The following is a 25,459-nucleotide window of genomic DNA, read 5'->3' on the forward strand; positions in this document are numbered from 1 at the left end:
GAAAAGGAACTTCACAGTCAGCTGAAAACCCTTTCAAAACCATCCTGAAATTACTTTAAAACTCTAATATCAACTCATGACACCAGAGTGGCAATTTCAGCTCACAAGAGCTTCCAGCCTCAGAAATAATCAATCGCAGAGAACTGGAACAAAAATGCAAAACAAACTTAGGACTACAAGTCCAACTTAGCTGATAGTAGTCTAGGAGCAGGAACATGCAACAGAAAGGCTTCTGGTAACATTGTTGGCCGGCATAGAAATGACTGAGGAGCAAGGTTAAATAGAAAACTCCCACATCCTGATGGAAACAGGTGAACAGAGGAGATGAAGCACGCAAGTGCAGTACCACCAGAAACCACCGGGGGAGCCCAGAAACCAAATTCACAACACTTAGGGCATAGTGGTACCCTGTGAGCCCCTATCAACCAGACAACGTACAGCTCGACCGTTCATCTCTGCCCAGATGAGGGGGCACATAGAAACAAGATTTGTGGGACGTCTAGAACTCCTTCTTAACAGTACAGGCTCAGGTCGGCATCCCTCAGGTTCAGAGCCCCCTAGTTTAACGGATGGTGCTGGAGAGGCCTATCCCATCGGGTGCACCACCGGGCTAAGTGTCCTACTTCTCCACAGTTATAACTGTGTCCTTCTCTGTGGGACATTCTCATCTCATGGTGGGGGGCAGGCTCACATCGATTTTCAGGTGGGATTGCAGCTACTATGGGTACTTTCTTTGAATCAGCCAACTCTTCACGTATCTGCTAAATTTCCTTTCGCAATTCTTCTACACATTGAGGTACAGTAACCGTGGTTGCGGTCACCTCCCCACTCCGGACCGCCCCCACTGGAACTGTTACCCCCTGATCTTGCTCGCGCAAGCACGCTTTACTCCCTATTTCAGAGAAAGTCATGCTGGATTTTACTTTCAAGTGCTCCCGCAGAGCCTGCTTCAGCAGCACATCCCGTAGGCCTGTCACTAATTGGTCTCGCACTATGTCAATAGACCCTATGCCTATGCCATCTTAGCGAGCAATGGCGGTATGAAGTTCCTGCAGCGCATTCATAAACTGGGTGACTGTCTCCCCCTCTCTTTGAACTCGGCCGAACAGGTGCATACATAACTCCCCTAAGTCCGTGGGGTCCCCATGAGTCTCCTCAAGTTTGAGCAAAACTTTATCCGGGTTATCTCTCGCCTGTGGGAGCTGAAGCATGACAGAGTCCCTGGCCTCCCCATCTAGTGCCATCATAGCCAACTCTGCTTCTAGGGCCGGAGTCATGGGATGCATCTTCATCATCCCCTTATAAGTTCAGTCTAACTCCAAAGCATCGTGTTATTCCCAGTAAACTTTGGAAGGTTACTTAACATGGCCCCAGGGAGATACTGGATCTAGGGCCCCCTCCAACTGCTTGATCTGCCGCTTCCATGCCATTGAACGACATTCTGCTGACTACGGCAAATATAGAAATTGCAGGAACGTTGGATGTCATCACGGACAGGAGGCAGGTGAAGAGTTAACAGGTTTATTAGCAACACGTATACTCTGCGCAGGGAGTGGCAGGACATGGGAGGTGTGTTAGGGAGAATGGCAGAACTGGGAGCTAGGACGGGGTAGGGCAGGAACGAACGATATTTCGATAGGAAGAAACAAAGGCAATAAAACTTAGAAGTCTGCAGTCTTCTTGATTGCAGCATCTCGGTTCTCCAATGGTGGCACCAACAACAGTGGCACGTGACATCTCAGAGGTGTCTGAAGAGGACGGGGTTTCAATCCACGGAGCGGGTGAAGAGTCTTTGAAGGGTGCAGGGAGTTCCTGCTCTCATGAACGCCAAACACTGAGCTCAGTCTAGTACAACTCCGCGGTGTATACAGGTATTAGGCTAAGAGGCTCTGGCCTAGTTACCTGGTTCTCACTGCACTGCACGCATGGTACAGTCTCTGGTTTCAACTGTGAGTCACCTCCCGGCATGGAGGATGGCGGGGAACTGGCAGTCTGTCGTCCACCTACAGTGGACAGGTACGCAGGGAATCTGTTAAATCGGCCTGCACTCAAGGGATACTCTGATTTCACAGCCGACACTGCACCTGACTGCCTGCTTAGCTTTCCTGCCTAGACTGTCTCTTTTCCCACACGCATTGCTTTTTAACACGGCCCCCCACCTACTACAGTCACATGTAAGGGTCTGTCCTTGTCTGAAAATCTTTCCCCCTGTAACATTGGTGACAGTCCCGATAGTTCCGGAACCTGTGTGAGAAAGGTACACCCGATCTTGTTCTTCCTCTTACAATTTCTTCCAGGCTCTGGGGCGTGCGGTGTCTGGAAGAAATTACTGCCTCCTCTCCTCATTGTAATACTTACCTCTTCCCATCAGCATCAGTTACTGCCCTGGAATCCTGCGCCTGTGCCAATCACTTCCTCAGAAATACAAACCTCATCCTCCCTTCTGTGAGCACTGCATACAGGGATCTTCTGCGAAGGCGCCGGCGAGTCACTGTGACCTCCGGGGTGCATGCCGATAATATGCTCTCCCCACTTCCTGCCTGCCCAGTCATCACTAGGAACCATGTGTACTCTATGGGCACGCACACCCTCCTTATGAAAATGCAAAATATGGAGCTAAAAAAGATTTATTTGGGAAAAATTTGATTTTTTTTTTCCACGGCTCTAAGCTATAAACTTCTGTGAAGCACCTGTGGGTTCCAGGTGCTCAATACACATCTAGATAAGTTCCATAAGGGGTCTAGTTTCCAAAATGGTGTCACTTGTGGTGGGCTTCCACTGTTTAGGCACATCAGGGGCTCCCCAAACAGGACATGGCAACCGCTAATTATTGCAACATATTTTACATTCAAAAAGTCAAAATGGCGCTCTTTCCCTTCCGAGCCCTGCCGTGTGCCCAAACAGTAGATTCCCCCACATATGGGGTATCGGCATGCTCAGGAGAAATTGCACAACAAAATGTATGGTCCATTTTCTCCTGTTGCAAAAGTAAAAAAAAAATAGGTTTAAAGGAAAACTTTTGTGAAAGAAAAGTAAATGTTTATTTTTTCCTTCCACATTATAAAAATTCCTGTGAAGCACCTGAAGGGTTAATAAACTTCTTGAATGTGGTTTGAGTACCTTGAGGGGTGCAGTTTTTAGAATGGTGTCATTTTTGGTTATTTTCTTTCATATAGGCCCACCAAAGTCACTTCAAGTGTGAGGTGGTCCCTAAAAAAAATGGTTTTGCAATTTTTGTGGTAAAAATGAGAAATCACTGGTCAACTTTTAACCCTTATAACTTCCTAACAAAAACAAGTTATGTTTCCAAAATTGTGCTTATGTAAAGCAGACATGTGAGAAAGGTTATTTTTTAACTATTTTGTGCGATATGACTTTCTGATTTAAGGGCAGAAAAATTAAAATTTGTAAATTGCAAAATTTTCGCCAAATTTCCATTTTTTCACAAATAATCGCAAGTCATATCAAATAAATTTTAATGCTATCAGAAAGTGACGAGAAAACATTCTCAGAATCATCGGGATTCGTTGAGGTGTTCTAGAGTTATGACCTCAAAAAGTGTCAGTGGCCAGAATTGTAAAAATTGGCCTGGTCATTAACAGGCTTTGTCTCAAAGGGGTTAATTTTCATTTTGTTTCATGAGAGATCTCTTACTGATGATTGTATGTTTTCAATAATAATAATGCATTATTGTACCTATGTGTGGATAGTGTGAACCTGGCAAACAACTTTCAGGCCCTGCCTTTGTTATTAGGATTGGTTCACACAGTACATATTTGTGGCCACTACACTTCTGTGGAATTGAAACTTAGGCATTTTAATTCCAGTTGAACTTGCTGTGCCGACATCATGGTGGCTCATTGGATAGTGACAATCTTTGTACACTGCTGCAAAATATGTCAGCGCTATATAAGGAACTGGTAATAAATAAATCATCAGACAGTTAACCTAATTGAAAACTAAAGCAGGAGAATAGACAATTCCCATGTGCTTGATTTGATTCTTTTACAGAATGAAACCTCTTGTTCTCCCTCACAAACACTAGATAGAAAGTGCGAGATGCTCTTAGACGTGACCCAGCCATGACTTATCAGAAGTTTTCAATCAGGACTTTTCTACCAAAATGAAGAAGATTTATGTTATGCAGTCCAAATGATTGAGGATATTCCCCATTACTTTGTGAATACACATATTTACTTTGTGCTCTAGCAAATATTTAACAAAGCGCCATCTGGATAAATAACGTCAGTGACAGATGTACGGCTGTGCGCGGAAAAGTAAGAAAACAAACAAACAAAAGAAGCAAGGCCATTATGAATCCGAGGCAATGACGCATCTATTCTTCAATATCCCATACTTCAGTTACCATACCGCTACATTTCTTCCTCTATGTTCAATGTCTCATAAGTTGGTGCTTTACAATATTCTGAATATATGTATATAGCTGTAATATAAGCGAAATGTAATGTGTTCTAGCGTCCTATGATAAAGGTTCTGTTCTTTGAATTAAAGGAGTTGACCAGTTAAAACAAGTTATGACAAATCCATGGGATAGGTAATAACTTCCTTATCCATAGGAGACCCCAGCTGGGACTCACACCAATCGGCAGAATGGAGAATTTTTATTCTCAATGGGCAACTTTTATCCCCATTACAAAATGGACCGGCAAGTCAGTGTTTCATTCAATCTCTATGGTGCCAAGACCAGCGCACCGCAGCCCTATAGGAAATGATAAGAGCACAGGTCAAGCATGCGCTATTTTAACATGGATAAAAGTGCCCAATTTTGCCTATTTGTGTGGGTCCCAGTCCGGACCTTTATTGATCAACAAGTTATCATGTATCTCAATGATAGCTGATAACTTGTTTTCATTGGCAACCTCTTTAAGCCCAGCCTCACCTGCCAGAGGACCATATAAAAGCTCAGCTGCACCAAAGCTCATGAAGCCCCTTTGTTAGTGACCTACTAAAGTTTGGTAGTTATATGGCATGGGGGCATTAACTATTTAAAAGAATATACACTGCTCTAAAAATAAAGGGAGCACTTAAACAGCAGAATATAACTCCAAGTAAATCAAACTTCTGTGAAATCAATCTGTCCACTTAGGAAGCAACACTGCTTGACAATCAATTTCACGTGCTGTTGTGCAAATGGAATAGACAACAGATGGAAATTATTGGCAATTATCAATAAAGGAGTGGTTATGCAGGTGGGGACCACAGACCACATCTCAGTACCAATGCTTTCTGGCTGATGTCTTGGTCACTTTTGAATGTTGGTTGTGCTTTCACACTCGTGGTAGCTTGAGATGGACTCTACATCCCACACAAGAGGCTCAGGTAGTGCAGCTCATCCAGGATGGCACATCAATGCGAGTTGTGGCAAGTAGGTTTGCTGTATCTGTCAGCGTTGTGTCCAGAGGCTGGAGGCGCTACCAGGAGACAGGCCAGTATACCAGGAGACGTGGAGGGGGCCGTAGGAGGGCAACAACCCAGCAGCAGGACCGCTACCTCAACTTTTGTGCAAGGAGGAACAGGAGGAGCACTGCCAGAGCCCTGCAAAATGACCTCCAGCAGGCCAAAGATGGGCATGGGTCTGCATAAAAGGTTAGAAATCGACTCCATGAGGATGGTCAGAGTGCCCGACGTCCACAGATGGGGGTTGTGCTCACAGCCCAACACTGTGCAGGACGCTTGGCATTTGCCACAGAACACCAGGATTGGCAAATTCGCCACTGGCGCCCTGTGCTCTTCACAGATGAAAGCAGGTTCACAATGAGCACATGTAACTGACGTGACAGAGTCTGGCGACACCGTGGAGAGTGATCTGCTGCCTGCAACAACCTTCAGCATGACCGGTTTGGCAGTGGGTCAGTAATGGTGTGGGGTGGCATTTCTTTGGAGGTTTGCACAGCCCTCCATGTGCTCGCCAGAGGTAGCCTGACTGCCATTAGGTACCGAGATGAGATCCTCAGACCCCTTGTAAGACTATATACTGGTGCGGATGGCCCTGGGTTCCTCCTAATGCAGGACAATGCCAGACCTTATGTGGCTGGAGTGTGTCAGCAGTTCCTGCAAAATGAAGGCATTGCAGCTATGCACTGGCCCGCCCATTCCCCCGACCTGAATCCAATTGAACACATCTGGGACATCATGTCTTGCACTATCCGCCAATGTCACGTTGCACTACAGACTGTCCAGGAGTTGTCAGATGTTTTAGTCCAGGTCTGAGAGGAGATCCCTCAGGAGACCATCTGCTGCCTCATCAGGAGCATGCCCAGGCATTGTAGGGAGGTCATACAGGCACGTGGAGGCCACACACACTACTGAGCATCATTTCCTTGTCTTGAGGCATTTCTACTGAAGTTGGATCAGCCTGTAACTTCATTTTCCACTTTGATTTTGAGCATCATTCCAACTCCAGACCTCCGTGGGGTATTAGTTGTGATTTACGTTGATCATTTTTAGGTTTTATTGTTCTCAACACATTCCACTATGTAATGAATAAAGAATATCTAGGATGTGGAATTTTAGTGTTCCCTTTATTTTTTGAGCAGTGTGCATTGTTTTTAAATACTTGGAACGGACCTTCAAAATCTCTTCCTCTGGTCTAGAATAAGTACAGTTTGAAATACCTCTGGAAATAATACTGTGAATATCTGACATTTCTGCCACTGAAAATATATTAATTGGCTTTCACATTTAATCATTAGATTGGATAATATAGCAACTGCTTCTGAGTTAGAAATTAGCGCTCAACCTATATGACACATGTCTCACAAAGCGATCAAAAAGGCTACATGCATTTCTTAGCAAAAGTGATTTAACCATAAATGTTGGGTCCATAATCAGAGCTAGGCTTTCCTTAGTCTGGGGCAAATATTCAGTCTGCCACCCTCAAACCTGTATGTCCAAGACCAAGGCACAGTTGGCGCTGGCCCACCCCTAGGCAGACAGCTCTTACCAACTCCACCCAAGTTAAGCATCTGATTGGGCAATGACAAACTAATAAACATTATAATAATATAAAATAAATAAAAATTTTATAAACAGAATAATTAGATGTCAAGTATAAATGAAACATAAATTGTTAAGAACGATACCTTGTACAAAGCTTTGCTCCGTGTGTCAGTGAGATCCAGTCTGATACTGATGTAGTCAATATTAGGAGATGGGGGGTCTAAATGCTGATACCTCATTCCCATGACAAGAAATTCCTCACAGCTGGTTTTTATGGTAGTCTGCAACTTTGTCAGCCCTGAAATGCAACCTCCACTTTTACATAGAGGGCTTAACTTATGGTCTGGAAAAGGAAAAAATAATTAGATACATTTTATTTTTAATATGAATTAAATACTCCATCACTAGGGTTAGATGTATTACATCATTACAGTATAATTCTTTTAAGCTGTAACTGGGCATTATAATTTATGTATTTTCAAGTATTCTGGATTTTCAGAGAGATAAATAAAGTTCATAAAATATGTTTTTTTTAGAATAATGACATTGGCTTACGGCTTATGAAATTCTAGATTATTTTACGTTTTTTCCCAGAAGAACTTGGATGTCAGAGTAAGTCTACATGCATATAGCGTTGAATTTTTCCTAAAATTGTGTAGCAAATTAGACACAGAATCTGTATGTATAGTGGGTACGGAATGTATTCAGACCCCTTTACATTTTTTACTCTTTGTTTCATTGCAGCCATTTGATGAAATTCAAAAAAGTTCATTTTTTTTCACATTAATGTACACTCTCCACCCCATCTTGACTGAAAAAACCCAGAAATGTAGCAATTTTTGCAAATTTATTAAAAAAAGAAAAGCTGAAATATCACATGGTCATAAGTATTCAGACCCTTTGCAGAGACACTCATACTTAAGTCACATGCTGTCCATTTCCTTGTGATTCTCCTTGAGATGGTTCTACTCCTTTAACACCTTCAGGTCAAAGGAACTGGCCAAGGAGCTCAGAGACAGAATTGTGGAAAGGCACAGATCTTGCCAAGGTTACAACAGAATTTCTCCAGTACTCAAGGTTCCTAAGAGCACAGTGGCCTCCATAATCCTTAAATGGAAGAAGTTTGGGACCATCAGAAGTCTTCCTAGATCTGGCCATCCAGCCAAACTGAGCAATCATGGGAGAAGAGCCTTGGTGAGAGAGGTAAAGAAGAACCCCAAGATCACTGTGGCTGAGCTCCAGAGATGCAGTAGGGAGATGGGAGAAACTTCCACAAAGTCAACTATCACTGTAGCCCTCCACCAGTCAGGCCTTTATGGCAGAGTGGCCCGACGGAAGCCTCTCCTTAGTGCAAGACATATGAAAGCTCTCATAGAGTTTGCTAAAAAAAAAAATGAAGTACTACTGGACTATGAAAAATATGATTCTCTGATCTGATGAGACGAAGAGAGACCTTTTTGGTGATAATTCTAAGCAGTATGTGCGGAGAAAATCAGGCACTGCTCATCACCTACCCAATACAATCCCAACAGCGAAGCATGGTGGTGGCAGAATCATGCTATGGGGGTGTTTTTCAGCTGCAGGGACAGGACGACTGGTTGTCATTGAAGGAAATATGAATGTGGCCAAGTACAGAGAAATCCAGGATGAAAACCTCTTCCAGAGTGCTCTCAACCTCAACTTGGCCGAAGGTTCACCTTCCAACAAGACAAGGACCCCAAGCACACAGCTAAAATAACAAAGGAGTGGCTTCAGAACAACTCTGTGACCATTCTTGACTGGACCAGCCAGAGCCCTGACCTAAACCCAATTGAGCATCTCTGGAGAGACCTGAAAATGACTGTCCACCATTGTTCAACATCCAACCTGACGGAACTGGAGAGGATCTGCAAGGAAGAATGGCAGAGGATCCCAAAATCGAGGTGTAAAAAACTTGTTGCATCATTCCCAAGAAGACTCATGGCTGTACTAGCTCAAAATAGTGCATCTACTCAATACTGAGCAGTGGGGTTGAAAATTTCAGTTTTTCTTTTTTTAATAAATTTGCAAACATTAAGATGGGGTGCAGTGTGCACGTTAATGAGAAAAAAATGAACTTTTTTAAATTTACCAAATGGCTGCAATGAAACAAAAAGTGAAAAATTTAAAGGGGTCTGAATACTTTCCGTACTCACTGTATACCTTGATTTGGCTCACCAATTAAGTGGGTAAAATCTGCAATGCAAATATGCAGAAAATATAAACATACTTTGGATTTAAAGGGAATCTGTCAGTAATATTATGAACGTGACACACTCACACACGGGTACCAGGAGTAAGGAAGACTTAAGGAAGGTACCAGGAGTAAGGAATACTTATTACAGAGAGAAGCTGCACCCACACACAACAGGTCCCTGTACAGACTAGACAATCAATAGCCACGCAACTAATAACATCACCTCGGATCTGACTCCTTAAAAGGCAGTTGAGGGGTTTCTCATACCTCCTGAGGAACCTGAGGGGAGTCTGCTACATACTGCTAACAAGAGGAGAGGAAAGTGTGCATCTGGACACTGAGACCCAGAGTAAGAAAACTTAAAGCACATTCATAAAGGGGAGAGATGAAAAACTAAGGAGATCAAAAATTTATTGAAACAAGAATAACCTTCCAGAACCCTAACTGGTCAAAGGTAAAGATGCTGGGAAGGTAGGCAAACAAACACTCATCTACTACCATTGCATATTAATTCACTAACTGAAGTGTTTTCTATCCACACCAATGAAGAAGAGTTTTTGTATTTTAGTGGAGCTGGATTTTTCTTTCTTTGCAATAATGCATGTCCAAGGCATGGACACTTCCTTTGCTCCGGATCTTCAAATAGTCCATGCGGGTGAGCTGGATTCTATCTTTCCAATGATATATAAAGGCCAACCCAGAATTGCGATAGGGCAAACCAAAATGGGAAAAAGCAAAACACCTGGAGAGGAGTAAACCAAGAAGAGAGAATAAAGACAATAGGAACAATCAGAACTTGGGCAGGGAAGAAAAGGGCAATAGTCTAGCAGACAAAAATATTGACCATGAAGCAACTGATCTGTCATGGCTCGGTTTGGAAATTTAATCTGGTAACCTGTGGCTGCATGGTCGGTTCCTCTGTCTGCTGAGCTATTGCCCTTTCTTCCTTGTCCAAAGGTTGATGTCTATTGTCTTTGTTTTCCTTTCTTGGTTTGCTCCTCTCCAGGCGCTTCTGATCGGCGGTGAAATTATCGCCGCTGGTCAGAGAGCTGCAGCTCCCTTGCTGTCAAAATACAGCGTGAGCGCTCAGCTGTGATCAGAGGTATAAAAGTTACCTACGGTCACTGGTGTCAGCTTATGGGACTACAGCTCCCATCTGCTGACACCAGCTGCCGCTGGTGAAAGCAGGAGCAGTGGATGGGAGTATTCATCAGCTGCTCCTTAGCTGTAAATAAATAATTAAAAATAAACTTGTGTGGGTTCCTGTAGTTTTCATAACCAGCCAGGCAAAACTCACAGCTGGGGGCTGCAACCCTCAGCTGTCAGCTTCAGCAAGGCTGGTTGTCAAGAATAGAGGTGTCACCATGGCTAATTTTTAATTATTTAAATAAATAATTTAAAAAAACGGCAAGGGGTCCCCTCAATTTTTGACAACCAGCCTTGCTAAAGCAGACAGCTGGGGGCTGGTATTCTCAGGCTCGTAAGGGGCCATGGATATAGGCCCCCCACCCTGAAAATAGCAGCCCACAACTGGCCAAAAAAGGTTCATCTTTTAGATGCGCCAATTCTGGCGCTTTGTCCGACTCTTCCCACCCTGTAGCAGTGGCAAGTGGGGTTCATATTTGTGGGGTTGATTTGTATTGTCAGGTGACCTCAAGCCCACGGCTTAGTAATGGAGAGTCGTCTATAAGACACCTATCCATAACAAATCCTATAGTCATATTGTAAATAAAGACACAGCCAGAATAAATTATTTTATTGGAAAAAAGGCTAAACAGAGTTTTCCTTTTGTATTAAATAATAACAAACACAGTTATACTCACCTAACGCCTATTCCACTGACGTCCTCTTTCTTCTGTAATAAAACTAAAATTAAAAAAAACAATAGCCATCACTTGTTGGTCGTTCTCTCCCATGCCATAATCCATGTCTGGGGGATTAATAGTTTTTAACCTGGATAATAATAATAATAATTTTTATTTATATAGCGCCAACATATTCCGCAGCGCTTTACAACTTATAGAGGGGACTTGTACAGACAATAGACATTAGTAAAAAACAAAAGGGTTGAATCAAAGAAAATAGGGGTAGCCACATATCAGGTGGCAATCTAATTAGACCACGTGGTACCTAAACCTATTTGACCATATAATGGACATGGTAATGGTTCAATACGAAAAACATGTAAATCCGATGAAAAAATGTACTCAAGAACCAAAATATATAAAAGACAAATTTTATTAAAGAAAAACAAAAAACAAAAAACAAAAACAAAACACCAAAATTACAAAAACATGATAAGCTTTAAAAAGTGGGAGACCAAAAAGCGGCATGAGAACCCACCATATTGTAAGAGGCACTACAAAAAAAACCTAAGTAACCCAATGGGATGCACATGGTAGATCTAAAAACGTTTACTGCAAGGCATATCAGAACCACAAAAAAAGTTTTCAAAAGCAGACAACTAATAACAATGTGCAAATAGTTACCTCTGGTGGGTGCTACACGCCTGCCCCTACGCACGTTTCGGCTATCAGCCTTCTTCTGGGGGTGGCATCACACCAGTACAAGATAGTTTATATAGTTTAAAATAACCAATCACAGGAGACATAACACATAAAATGCAAAACAAAACAACCTAACACGCTCTCTCTATGGACAGGATGCTGCCGGGACTTAATACTCCATCCCTTAAGGGGTGTGAGAATAGTGTCTTCATACACACCAACCATGGAGCTGTATTACCACACTTAACTATCACGTATTAGATATACGCCCATTTAGTTTGACCTTCTGTATACCAACATGAAGAGGGGGAGTAACGTACATAAACTATGACCAATCAAACAATAAGAGGTGTGTCACAAAAATATCCACAACATAACGCCCCCATATATTAAAATAGTGCCAATAAAAACATAGACCGAATACATAAATTAGTGTGGCGGATATTAATGGCGCACGTCGCCTCGCCTGATGTGGAGGGAAACGTCGGGGAGCGCATCAGAATCGGCGATCCGGCCACGGACCCAGCCCCGCAAAGCAGGAAACCAGGTCACATGACCGGAGCGCCGAGCCAGAGGACACGCCCCACGACGCTCCCAAACCACAACGGCGACGGCGCGCGCGCACATCCGCGTACTGGAGAATGCCCGATCACAAAGTGTGTATGGGGGAACTGTATTGCACGCATCATTCATACAAAACGGACATGGCGCTGAAAAACACTTATGTTGAAAGGTGAGATATTGTGAAGTTCTGTCGGTGGCCAATCTGATGTTTCACAGTCATCTGGGGTCTCTGCTAATACACGGTTTGGTAAGAAAAAGACAGCTCGCCATTGGGAAATTACCCAGAAGGTTAATAAATCAAAGCAGTCTAAGAATGAATCCGGGCATTTGAAGGTAATTAATTTGTCTGAACATGCTTTTTCCGAACTTGAATTGAAATTGCTGTCAAGAGGTCTAACTTTCTCACCTAGCTCACGTTTTGACCTTTTTACAGTAATAAAGGACCTCCATATTTTTGGCCGTACTTTGATATTTAAGAGGTGGTTCCATAATGATGAAGTACTACGGACGTTTCCAACTAAAGAGGAACAACAGGCCTTGCAAATCTTGGAAGAACTACTGAGGGAACAGGAGGAAGCAGATATGGGTAAGGTTCCGCATTGTTTGTATCAAAAGTCGCGCAAATTCCCACCCTTGTCCACATGCCCCAATGTCGACCTATTTGTAAAATTGGTGTCTGAAGAATTACGTAATATTCCCAATGGCATCTATAGTGATAATTTGACAACAGATGAAAGAAAAAGCTTGAATAGACTTAGAGACATTCGGGATGTTGTATACAAGCCTGCGGACAAGGGTGGGAATATAGTGGTTTGGCCATGTAAACTTTATGAGACCGAGGCCTACCGCCAATTGCGCGACAAACAATGCTACAAAAGGCTGTCTTTTAATCCGCTTACATCTTATGTGGATGCGTTCCTTAAAATCCTTGATTCAGCATATGAGCGACAAATTATTTCCAAACAACTACGTGATGCATTGATTGTAGCAGAACCAAAGATTTCCACCATGTACTTATTGCCCAAGGTGCATAAGGACTGTAAGGTACCTCCTGGCAGACCGATAATATTGGGTAATGGTAATTTCCTTGAAAAGGCATGCAAATATATAGACGCACAATTGAAATCTTTAGTCGAAAATTTGCCATCCTTTATCAAGGACACCGGGGATTTCCTCAGAAAGATTGACTCTATTAATATTGATGAGGAGGCGGTCCTTGTCACGTGTGACATTGAGGCCTTATATACCAGTATACGGCATCAGGATGGCCTAAAAGCAGTGGCGTATTATCTGTCTATGACCACTTTTAAGGCAGAAGAAATCCAATTCATTTTGGAACTTTTGGAATTTGCTCTCAAACACAATTTTTTCTTTTTCGGTGGGTCCCTCTACCTACAGCTCCAGGGGACAGCCATGGGGGCGGCCTTTGCGCCCTCCTATGCTAATCTGTTCCTGGGGTTGTGGGAGAGGGACCTATTCCTGTCGGATCGGCACCCGTCAATGGACCGCGTTCTTTTTTGGGCGCGGTACATTGACGATGTGTTTCTGATCTGGCAGGGAAATCCGCAGACACTTGTTACTTTTTTTGAAGACCTTTACATCAATACCATCAATTTACGGTTCACATATAAAATCCATATGGAAGCAATAGACTTCCTAGATGTTACAGTGAAACGTGATGGTAATGGGTTTTTACAGACAGACTTGTTTCGCAAAGAAACATCTGTCAATTCGGTTTTACACACGCAATCAGCACATCCTCCTCAGGTGATTAGGTCTATACCTACCGGACAATTTCTGAGAATACGCTGTCTATGTTCATCGGATGCTGATTTTGAGAGAAGAGCTGTGGAATTGAAAGACCGTTTTCGTGCAAGAGGTTATAGCAATCGGCAAGTGAAAATGGCTTATTTTCGTGCCTGGAAACAAAACAGGCACGATCTCCTATATACATCCAATTCGGGGAAGACTAATTCTGACATGGAAAATAGTAAGGTTAGGTTGATCACTAAATATCATTCTCAATGGACCCAAATGCAAAAAGTTGTAACCAAATATTGGCCAATTCTTTTGGCCGATCAAACACTTCAAGTGTACTTGTCTCCCAAGCCAAGTATCACTGCAAGAAGGGCTCATAATTTTAGAGACATTTTGGTACAGAGCCATTACAATAAAAGTGATCAACCTATGCTTCCTTTTGCACCGCATCGTAAGAATAAATGGGGATGTTCTCCTTGCGGAAAATGTGTGGCCTGCCCCAATATTGAATGTGCCACCACGTTCCACTCCTCTGACGGCAGCAAAGAATTCAAAATTACTCAAACTATTACATGTTCAACGAAGGCTGTTATTTATTTGGCCCGTTGTCCATGTAACAAAATTTATACTGGCCTGACTACTAGGGCATTAAAAATTCGAACAAGAGAACATGTTCGTGATATTGCTGCCGCCAGGGAGGAAAGGGATGTGGATCGGTAACAAACCCTGCCCAGACACTTTAAACTTTTTCATCAATGTGACCCTACGGGCCTACATGTAAGAGGTATAGACCGTATTGTGCTGGGTGTTAGGGGAGGGGAGGTCAGTCGGTCCTTAGCCCGTTTAGAGACGAAGTGGATCTGGACCCTGGGGTCTATGCATCCTAATGGACTTAATGAAGCCCTTAGCTTTGTTCCTTTCCTCTGATCAGTCCACATCATTTTTAATCATGCCTGTATGTTTATTTTATTTTTTCCTTTTTTCCTTTTTTAGAATCGTGTGTTTAAGATGTAGATGCTCTCTTTGGGATGATTGCTGTGTCTTGGGACTTATTAGTACCCCTTTCATATCCTGTCTTGGAGGTGTTGCTCATCTTCCGGCCTTAACGGATGAAGACTTCAAAGAACTTTTGGAGAATTTGTATTCATGTGACATTTTTGTTTTTTGATATTAAGCATTGTAATATGGTTTTGTATTGGTCCTAATGGCCTTTATGGCCTAGGCACATATTTATTATTTTTGTGTTATTGGTTATTATAAGTTTATGGTTATGCTATAGCATGATTTTCATGTGGACACCATTTTAGTGAATGTCATATGTATGTATGTGTTGGTGGTTTTTTATATATATATTTTTTTCTGGCGTTTTTTAGTGTATAAATGTTTGCACGGATTTTTCTCATGTGGTTTTACACATACGGGTCGCTTTTTCATATTTGCGCCTTTTTTACTCATTCACATGATCAATTATCACCATTTTTTCTCTTTTTTTCTAATTTTAGTATTGTCATAGCCTTATTGTTTGGCTTTAAGTTTGATATATTTAAACATGCACTTGTCAATATATATATTTATTTTTATGTCACATTTTGGTAACTGACGCACTTTTATAACTTATAGTATTTAATTATTAATGTTGTGCCGCATTTGCTTGCACTATTTTTCTGTATTATGTACTTCACAATATCTCACCTTTCAACATAAGTGTTTTTCAGCGCCATGTCCGTTTTGTATGAATGATGCGTGCAATACAGTTCCCCCATACACACTTTGTGATCGGGCATTCTCCAGTACGCGGATGTGCGCGCGCGCCGTCGCCGTTGTGGTTTGGGAGCGTCGTGGGGCGTGTCCTCTGGCTCGGCGCTCCGGTCATGTGACCTGGTTTCCTGCTTTGCGGGGCTGGGTCCGTGGCCGGATCGCCGATTCTGATGCGCTCCCCGACGTTTCCCTCCACATCAGGCGAGGCGACGTGCGCCATTAATATCCGCCACACTAATTTATGTATTCGGTCTATGTTTTTATTGGCACTATTTTAATATATGGGGGCGTTATGTTGTGGATATTTTTGTGACACACCTCTTATTGTTTGATTGGTCATAGTTTATGTACGTTACTCCCCCTCTTCATGTTGGTATACAGAAGGTCAAACTAAATGGGCGTATATCTAATACGTGATAGGTTAAGTGTGGTAATACAGCTCCATGGTTGGTGTGTATGAAGACACTATTCTCACACCCCTTAAGGGATGGAGTATTAAGTCCCGGCAGCATCCTGTCCATAGAGAGAGCGTGTTAGGTTGTTTTGTTTTGCATTTTATGTGTTATGTCTCCTGTGATTGGTTATTTTAAACTATATAAACTATCTTGTACTGGTGTGATGCCACCCCCAGAAGAAGGCTGATAGCCGAAACGTGCGTAGGGGCAGGCGTGTAGCACCCACCAGAGGTAACTATTTGCACATTGTTATTAGTTGTCTGCTTTTGAAAACTTTTTTTGTGGTTCTGATATGCCTTGCAGTAAACGTTTTTAGATCTACCATGTGCATCCCATTGGGTTACTTAGGCTTTTTTTGTAGTGCCTCTTACAATATGGTGGGTTCTCATGCCGCTTTTTGGTCTCCCACTTTTTAAAGCTTATCATGTTTTTGTAATTTTGGTGTTTTGTTTTTGTTTTTTGTTTTTTGTTTTTCTTTAATAAAATTTGTCTTTTACATATTTTGGTTCTTGAGTACATTTTTTCATCGGATTTAGACAATAGACATTACAGATTAACAGAAATCACAGTTCAAAACAGATACCAGTAGGAATGAGGGCCCTGCTCGCAAGCTTACAAACTATGAGGAAAAGGGGGGACACGAGAGGGGGATGGTAACAATTGCTTTAGCTATTTGGACCAGCCATAGTGTAAGGCTCGGGTGTTCATGTAAAGCTGCATGAACCAGTTAACTGCCTAAGTATGTAGCAGTACAGACACAGAGGGCTATTAACTGCATAAAGTGTATGAGAACATGATGCGAGGAACCTGATTATGTTTTTTTTTTTTTGAATGGTCCACACAGGGATGGTTAGGTTAATGCATTAAGGCGGTAGGCCAGTCTGAACAAATTTATTGTATTTAGGGCACGCTTAAAACTGTGGGGATTGGGGATTAATCGTATTAACCTAGGTAATGCATTCCAAAGAATCGGCGCAGCACATGTAAAGTCTTGGAGACGGGAGTGGGAGGTTCTGATTATTGAGGATGCTAACCTGAGGTCATTAGAGGAGCGGAGGGCACGGGTAGGGTGGTAGACTGAGACCAGAGAGGAGATGTAGGGTGGTGCTGAGCCATGGAGTGCTTTGTGGATGAGGGTAGTAGTTTTGTACTGGATTCTGGAGTGGATGGATAGCCAGTGTAATGACTGGCACAAGGTAGAGGCATCAGTGTAACGGTTGGTGAGGAATATGATTCTGGCAGCAGCATTCAGGACAGATTGGAGCAGGGAGAGTTTGGTAAGTGGGAGGCCGATTAGTAGAGAGTTACAATAGTCCAGACGAGAATGAATAAGTGAGACGGTAAGAGTTTTTGCAGAGTCGAAAGTAAGAAAAGGGCAAATTCTAGAAATGTTTTTGAGATGCAGATAAGAAGAGCGAGCCAGTGATCGGATGTGGGGGGTGAATGAAAGCTTGGAATCAAGGATGACCCCAAGGCAGCGGGCATGTTGCTTTGGAGTAATGGTGGAACCGCACACGGAGATGGCAATGTCAGGCAAAGGTAGGTTAGTAGAGGGAGAGAACACGAGGAGTTCAGTTTTTGACAGGTTCAGTTTCAGATAGAGGGAGGACATGATGTTAGAGACAGCGGTAAGACAATCACTGGTGTTTTCTAAAAAGGTCGGCGTGATAACAGGAGAAGAGGTGTATAATTGGGTGTCGTCAGCATAGAGATGGTACTGGAAACCAAATCTACTGATTGTTTGTCCAATAGGGGCAGTATACAAAGAGAAGAGGATGGGGCCTAGGACTGATCCCTGAGGAACCCCAACAGTAAGGGGAAGGTGAGAGGAGGAGGAACCAGCAAAACATACAGTGAAGGATCGGTCAGAGAGATAGGAGGAGAACCAAGAGAGAACGGTGTCCTTGAGGCCGATGGAGCAGAGCATAGTGAGGAGGAGCTGATGATCCACAGTATCGAATGCTGCAGAGAGATCCAAGAGAATTAGCATGGAGTAGTGACCATTAGATTTAGCTGTTAGTAGGTCATTAGAGACTTTAGTGAGGGAAGTTTCAGTAGAGTGTAAAGAGCGGTAGCCAGATTGAAGAGGGTCGAGAAGAGAGTTATCTGAGAGATAGCGGGTAAGATGGGAGTGGACCAGGCGTTCGAGGAGTTTAGAGATGAAGGGAAGATTAGAGACAGGTCTATAATTAGCAGCACAATTTTGGTCGAGGGAGGGTTTTTTAAGTAATGGATGTATGATGGCACGCTTAAATGAGGAGGGAAAAATACCGGAAGTGAGGGAAAGGTTGAATATTTTTGTTAGGTGAGAGGTGACAGCTGGGGAAAGGGACTGGAGGAGATGTGACGGAATGGGGTCACTGGTGCAAGTGGTCGGGGGAGAAGATGCAAGGAGCCTGCTTACTTCTTCTTCTGTAACTGGTTCAAAGTCAGAGAGTGAACTAGATGCAGTGGGGGAGGGAGGACAGTGCATGGTATGAAGAGATTGGGAGATGATTTCCTGTCGAATGTGGTCAATTTTTTCTTTGAAGTAATTGGCCAGATCGTCAGTGCGGAGATCTGTGGTTGGGGCCTGCTCTCTTGGGTTGAGTAGGGACTGGAAAGTGTCAAAGAGACGTTTAGGGTTATTTGACAGTGAGGTGATGAGGGTGTTGGAATAGGTTTGTTTGGAGAGGTGAAGGGCAGAGTTGTATGTTTTTAGCATGAACTTATAATGGATGAAATCTTCGGGTAGATTAGATTTTCTCCACAGACGTTCGGCGCACCTGGAGCACCGCTGCAGGAAACGTGTTTGCAGCATGTGCCACGGTTGTCGCCATCTGTGCCGAGTTGTTCTATGTATAGGAGGTGCAGCTTCCTCCAGGGCACTTTGCAGGGTTTCATTGTAATGCTTCAGAGCAGTATCAGGACATGAGATGGAGTAGATTGGGGCCAATGAGGACTGCAAGTTCTTTATAAGTTTCTGGGTGTTAATGGCCTGTATGTTTCTATAAGTGTGGAAAGTGGGGGTGACCTGAGCGGGATGGCAGTTCTTGATAGAGAATGAAAGAAGGTTGTGGTCAGAGAGCGGGAGAGGGGAGTTTGTGACATCGTCCACTGAGCAAAGCCGGGAGAAGACCAAGTCAAGGGAGTTTCCATCTTCATGTGTTGGAGAGTTAGTATGCTGCAAGAGGCCTAAAGAGGAGGTTAGAGATAAAAGGTGAGAAGCAGATGGGGATAGGGGAGAAGCAATGGGGATGTTGAAATCACCCATGATAAGGGTGGAGGTGTCACAGGAGAGAAAGTGTGGAAGCCAGGTGGCAAAGTGATCCAGGAACTGATGAGAAGGGCCAGGAGGATGATACACCACCGCCACTCGCATGGAGAAGGGGACGTAGAGTCTGACAGCATGGACCTCAAAGGAAGGGAATACAAGTGAGGGTACTTGGGGGATAACTTGGAAGGTACATTTGGGTGAAAGGAGCAGACCAACGCCTCCACCTGCTCTGTTATCTGATCTTGGTGCCAAGATGCGGCTGTCCAGGCTGAGAACCACTGGTGACTGAGCTGCTGTGAGCGCAGCATCAGTGACTGACGTTGACATCATCCGAGTTACCTCCGGTCCTTGAGGCTGCTTTCCCAGCCGGGCTGAACTGCTGTAACCTCGGTGAGATCCCCGCTAGCAGGGTGGGAAAAAGTCAGAGTTCACCGCAGTTCAAGCTTAGTGACTTCACAGCAGATCGCCGAGAGAATCTCTCACCGTGATCTGCGGTGACCTCATCTCTGTCTTTTTCCCACGGTGCTGAGGTCACAGCAGTTCAAGGTTGTACTTGATATTTGTTGTATTGTAAATTGCGATAAGTAGAAACGTCCTCTATACATCTCTGAATGCAACTGAATGAAAAATACCAATCACCTCTATTATGTGCTAATAATTCTAAGAAAAACTTACTGGATCCACTGAAGTAGCTGTGGGGATGGTCCCCACGTGGCTGCTGTTTGACAGGATCTCCAGTGACAAGTTGACCATTGGCTGGCAATTGAGATTCCAAAGAAGCCACACGGACAGTACACTCCAGATTCAACCGATTTTCAAAGTCAAAGTTCAGTGTGTTCTTGTCAATTGTATTTGATAACCCATAGAATTCTGTGACTTCTAATTTCTTAGGTCCCAGCTTTATAATATTACAGTCTGGTTCCACTAACTTGATCCTCAATATGAAGTTCTCTGTGAATGTTCGATTTTCTGTAAACCTGTGGAGATAGCAATGACACATGTATCAGCCTTTGATGTATACAGTTTGGGCCAGTACATGAATCAAAATCATTTCTCTAGTGGGCCCAAGATAATTAAATGTGAAATTACAATTTTATTAAATATACATTCTGAAAATATTTTTTTTCGTTAATTTTATTTTTAAAGGAAGTCTGTCAGCAGAAAATGACTGATCAAACCAAGTACAAGTGCTCGGTGCATCATGGCGGGGCCAATAATTTAAATATACCTTCCCACCTGCTTGCTTTCCTTCTATCCTTGACCTTTTCTGGTTCTATGAAGCCTGTCAATCAAAGAAGAGGGGGTGTGGAGATAGAGAGAAAAGAAGCAGGTGGGAGGATGTAGTAAAATGTTTGACTCACCAAAAAGTACTGTAATCAATCTTTATTACTGAATATACTTGAGTTTTTCAGCACATTTTTTTGTGCTGAAAAAGCACCCATTGGTTTATACTTGAGCGAGGGTCCCAGAAGACGAAGGGGAACAGCAGCGGCAGAGTAGCAGGTCACAGGAGGTAGGAGCCGGGCGATGCGGCTAAAGCCTGTACCAGCTGTTAAAAAAAAATTAATATTCACTGCGCTGACAGTGAATATTCATTTCTCTTTAATTGCGAGTACAGTAGTCACGGAGGAGCGAATACTCATTCCCTTAAGTAGCGGGCACACGTGATCGCCCCGCAGCTGCTGGCACCGGAGCAAGCCACTGCGAGGGATCGCAGGGACAGTAAATAGGATGGGTTTTTTTCTGATGGGGGCCATACATTCAAGGATATGGATGAGGAGTCATGCATATAAGGATAGGGATGAGGAGGCCATATATACCAGGATAGGGAAGAAGAGCCTTGCATACAAGGATAGTGATGAGGAGGCCATGCATACCAGGATGGGGATGAGGGGACCATGCATACCAGGATGGGGATGATGGGGCCATGTATACCAGGATAGGGTTGAGAGGCCATGTATACCAGGATAGAGCTATGGGGGCATGCATACGAGCATGGGGATGGGCACCATGCATACCAGGGATGAGGCCATGCATACCAGGGTAGGGATGAGGGGGCCATGCAGACCAGGATGGGGATGAGGAGGCCGTGCATACTAGGATGGGGATGAGGAGGCCTTGCAGACCAGGATGGAGATGAGGGGTCCATACAGACCAGGATAGGGATAAGGAGGCCATGCATATAAGAATGGGGATGAGGTGGCCATGCATACAAGGATGGGGATGAAAAGGCTGTGCATACCAGGATGGGGATGAGGGAATAATGCATACCTGGCTTATATTCGAGTCAATAAGTTTTCCCAGTTTTTTATAGTAAAATTAGGTGCCTCAGCTGATACTCGAGTATATGGTACATATGGTATATGTATTTACATGTTTGGCCCCGCTATGATGCATCAAGTGGCAGTACTTAGCTTGAACAGTCATTCTGTGCAAACAGACTCCCTTTAAGAACCTTAACAATACAATCTGACCTGTAAAGCCGAAGCATAACTTCATCTTCATCTAATATGGGACAGCCATGGTGGATGTACTTAACTTCGTTATTCAAAAAATGACAGTCAAATACCTGTAAATACAGAGTGCATACAGAATTATTAATTCCCCCAAACCACTAAACATAATGTATTATACAAAGCTTATAGAAAACATGTTTATATAAAGATGGCAATATGTCTAGAAGTGATATATGGAATAATAATTTCCCTTCCAGAAGTAGAAGCAAAGAATCCATGTGGTCTCATTGGCAGCAGTTTATTATACAGTATATATCCGTTATATATATATATACCGTATATTAAAGGGAAGCTACCATTAAAAAAATTACCTAATGTTAAATCATGTTATTGTGTTCAATATTTAAATATATATGTTTTTGACTTTTTTGGCAACATTTACAGTGGGGCAAAAAAGTATTTAGTCAGTCAGCAATAGTGCAAGTTCCACCACTTAAAAAGATGAGAGGCGTCTGTAATTTACATCATAGGTAGACCTCAACTATGGGAGACAAACTGAGAAAAAAAAATCCAGAAAATCACATTGTCTGTTTTTTTATCATTTTATTTGCATTTTATGGTGGAAAATAAGTATTTGGTCAGAAACAAACAATCAAGATTTCTGGCTCTCACAGACCTGTAACTTCTTCTTTAAGAGTCTCCTCTTTCCTCCACTCATTACCTGTAGTAATGGCACCTGTTTAAACTTGTTATCAGTATAAAAAGACACCTGTGCACACCCTCAAACAGTCTGACTCCAAACTCCACTATGGTGAAGACCAAAGAGCTGTCAAAGGACACCAGAAACAAAATTGTAGCCCTGCACCAGGCTGGGAAGACTGAATCTGCAATAGCCAACCAGCTTGGAGTGAAGAAATCAACAGTGGGAGCAATAATTAGAAAATGGAAGACATACAAGACCACTGATAATCTCCCTCGATCTGGGGCTCCACGCAAAATCCCACCCTGTGGGGTCAGAATGATCACAAGAACGGTGAGCAAAAATCCCAGAACCACGCGGGGGGACCTAGTGAATGATCTGCAGAGAGCTGGGACCAATGTAACAAGGCCTACCATAAGTAACACACTACGCCACCATGGACTCAGATCCTGCAGTGCCAGACGTGTCCCACTGCTTAAGCCAGTACATGTCTGGGCCCGTCTGAATTTTGCTAGAGAGCATTTGGATGATCCAGAGGAGTTTTGGGAGAATGTCCTATGGTCTGATGAAACCAAACTGGAACTGTTTGGTAGAAACACAACTTGTCGTGTTTGGAGGAAAAAGAATACTGAGTTGCATCCATCAAACACCATACCTACTGTAAAGCATGGTGGTGGAAACATCATGCTTTGGGGCTGTTTCTCTGCAAAGGGGCCAGGACGACTGATCCGGGTACATGAAAGAATGAATGGGGCCATGTTTCGTGAGATTTTGAGTGCAAACCTCCTTCCATCAGCAAGGGCATTGAAGATGAAACGTGGCTGGGTCTTTCAACATGACAATGATCCAAAGCACACCGCCAGGGCAACGAAGGAGTGGCTTCGTAAGAAGCATTTCAAGGTCCTGGAGTGGCCTAGCCAGTCTCCAGATCTCAACCCTATAGAAAACCTTTGGAGGGAGTTGAAAGTCAGTGTTGCCAAGCGAAAAGCCAAAAACATCACTGCTCTAGAGGAGATCTGCATGGAGGAATGGGCCAAAATACCAACAACAGTGTGTGGCAACCTTGTGAAGACTTACAGAAAACGTTTGACCTCTGTCATTGCCAACAAAGGATGTATTACAAAGTATTGAGATGAAATTTTGTTTCTGACCAAATACTTATTTTCCACCATAAAATGCAAATAAAATGATTAAAAAACAGACAATGTGATTTTCTGGATTTTGTTTTCTCAGTTTCTCTCCCATAGTTGAGGTCTACCTATGATGTAAATTACAGACGCCTCTCATCTTTTTAAGTGGTGGAACTTGCACTATTGCTGACTGACTAAATACTTTTTTTGCCCCACTGTATAACCTGTATTCAAAACAAGAAAAATAGAACTCTTGCAATTTTTGTTTGGATTTTATTATACTCATTCTTCCTTTGTTTCAGTAAACAATACATGTACATAACTTCAATAGTCGGATCCTGCCTGAACCTATTATTTGTATTGATGCATCTAATGAGCATGTGCAAAAGTGATTGTGAAGGGAGGGGGACCTGGTCAGGTGTGAAATCTGTAACACCACTGCCTGCATCTCTGCATGGCTTCCCATCCCACACCATGCAGAGACACCAATGTACTCACCACCCCAGGCCATGCAGTGAGCTTTTTTCCTCTGTTTGCTGTGTGCAGTGAGCTTGTTGTCCTCTGCTTGCTGTGCATGCTTAAGGCGTCGGCGCTTGCACTTCCTGATTCTTACAGAGACAGGGCACACATTCCTAATGTGTTCCTAGCCTATTGCTAAGAGGCACTTGGTACTTAAGGCATCTCCACCTGTTGGGAGATGTCTGAGCGACATTCTATTTCTGCGACGCCCACGGTTTACCTGTGGAGACAGATATGCGGCACGTCTTTCCAGGGCGCACCATGTCTGTTTATCCAAATAAATATCACCCATACAATGTATTGGATGCGATGAATCGGCACGGTTCAGTGAACACATGCGGAATCACCTGCGTTCAATAGCGGCAGCACTTTGGAAACATCGGACATGTGCTGCGTCCAAAGCGCTGCCAATTACTGTACCGTCTGCACATACCCTAAAGCTGCAGTGTTTCATAGTAAAACATACCAATAGCTGCTAAGGAGTGAGCGGCGCTGTGCACAAGTCCTACAGACAGGTCACCGGCAGCTTCTTCCCACCTGCTGACAGTGGTCTTGCTGTGCACTAGTCCTACAGACAGGTCACCGGCAGCTTCTCTCCACCCGCTGACAGTGCGGTGCTGTGCCGGAGTCCTACAGACTGGTCCCCGGTGGCTTCTTCCCACCCGCTGTCATCAGACAGGGAGAAGCCACCAGGAACCTGTCTGTAAGACTAGTGCACAGCACCGCACTGTCAGCAGGCGGGGTGAAGCCACCAGGGACCTGTCTGTAGGACTCCTGCACAGCACCACACTGTCAGTGGGTGGGGAAAAGCCAACGGGGACCTGTCTGTAGGACTAGTGCACAGCACCGCACTGTCAGCAGGCAGGGAGAAGCCACCAGGAACCTGTCTGTAAGACTAGTGCAAAGCACCGCACTGTCAGCGGGCGGGGAGAAGCCACCAGGGACCTGTCTGTAGGACTGCTGCACAGCACCGCACTGTCAGCGGGTGCGGAGAAGCCGTTGGAGACCTGTCTGTAGGACTCGTGCACAGCACCGCACTGTCAGAGGGCGGGGAGAAGCCACCAGGGACCTGTCTGTAGGACTCCTGCACAGCACCGCACTCCCAGCGGGTGGGGAAAAGCCATCGGGGACCTGTCTGTAGGACTTGTGCACAGCACCGCACTGTCAGAAGGTGGGGAGAA

The 25,459-nt window shown here is 43.7% G+C and overlaps 1 protein-coding gene across 1 annotated transcript in view; it reads right to left on the minus strand.

The window, feature by feature from the left end:
• Positions 1-25,459, minus strand: part of FREM1 (FRAS1 related extracellular matrix 1) — a 364,890-nt gene that overhangs the window by 229,463 nt on the left and 109,968 nt on the right. The window contains exons 3-5 of the mRNA XM_077249240.1: positions 21,948-22,042; positions 20,149-20,450; positions 7,104-7,303 (exon numbers count right to left, since the gene is read on the minus strand). Coding sequence (XP_077105355.1) covers positions 7,104-7,303; positions 20,149-20,450; positions 21,948-22,042 — 597 coding nt within the window. The remainder of the gene's footprint in view (positions 1-7,103; positions 7,304-20,148; positions 20,451-21,947; positions 22,043-25,459) is intronic.

Source organism: Ranitomeya variabilis, chromosome 1 (assembly GCF_051348905.1).
Source record: "Ranitomeya variabilis isolate aRanVar5 chromosome 1, aRanVar5.hap1, whole genome shotgun sequence".
In the NCBI taxonomy this organism is placed as follows: domain Eukaryota; kingdom Metazoa; phylum Chordata; class Amphibia; order Anura; family Dendrobatidae; genus Ranitomeya; species Ranitomeya variabilis.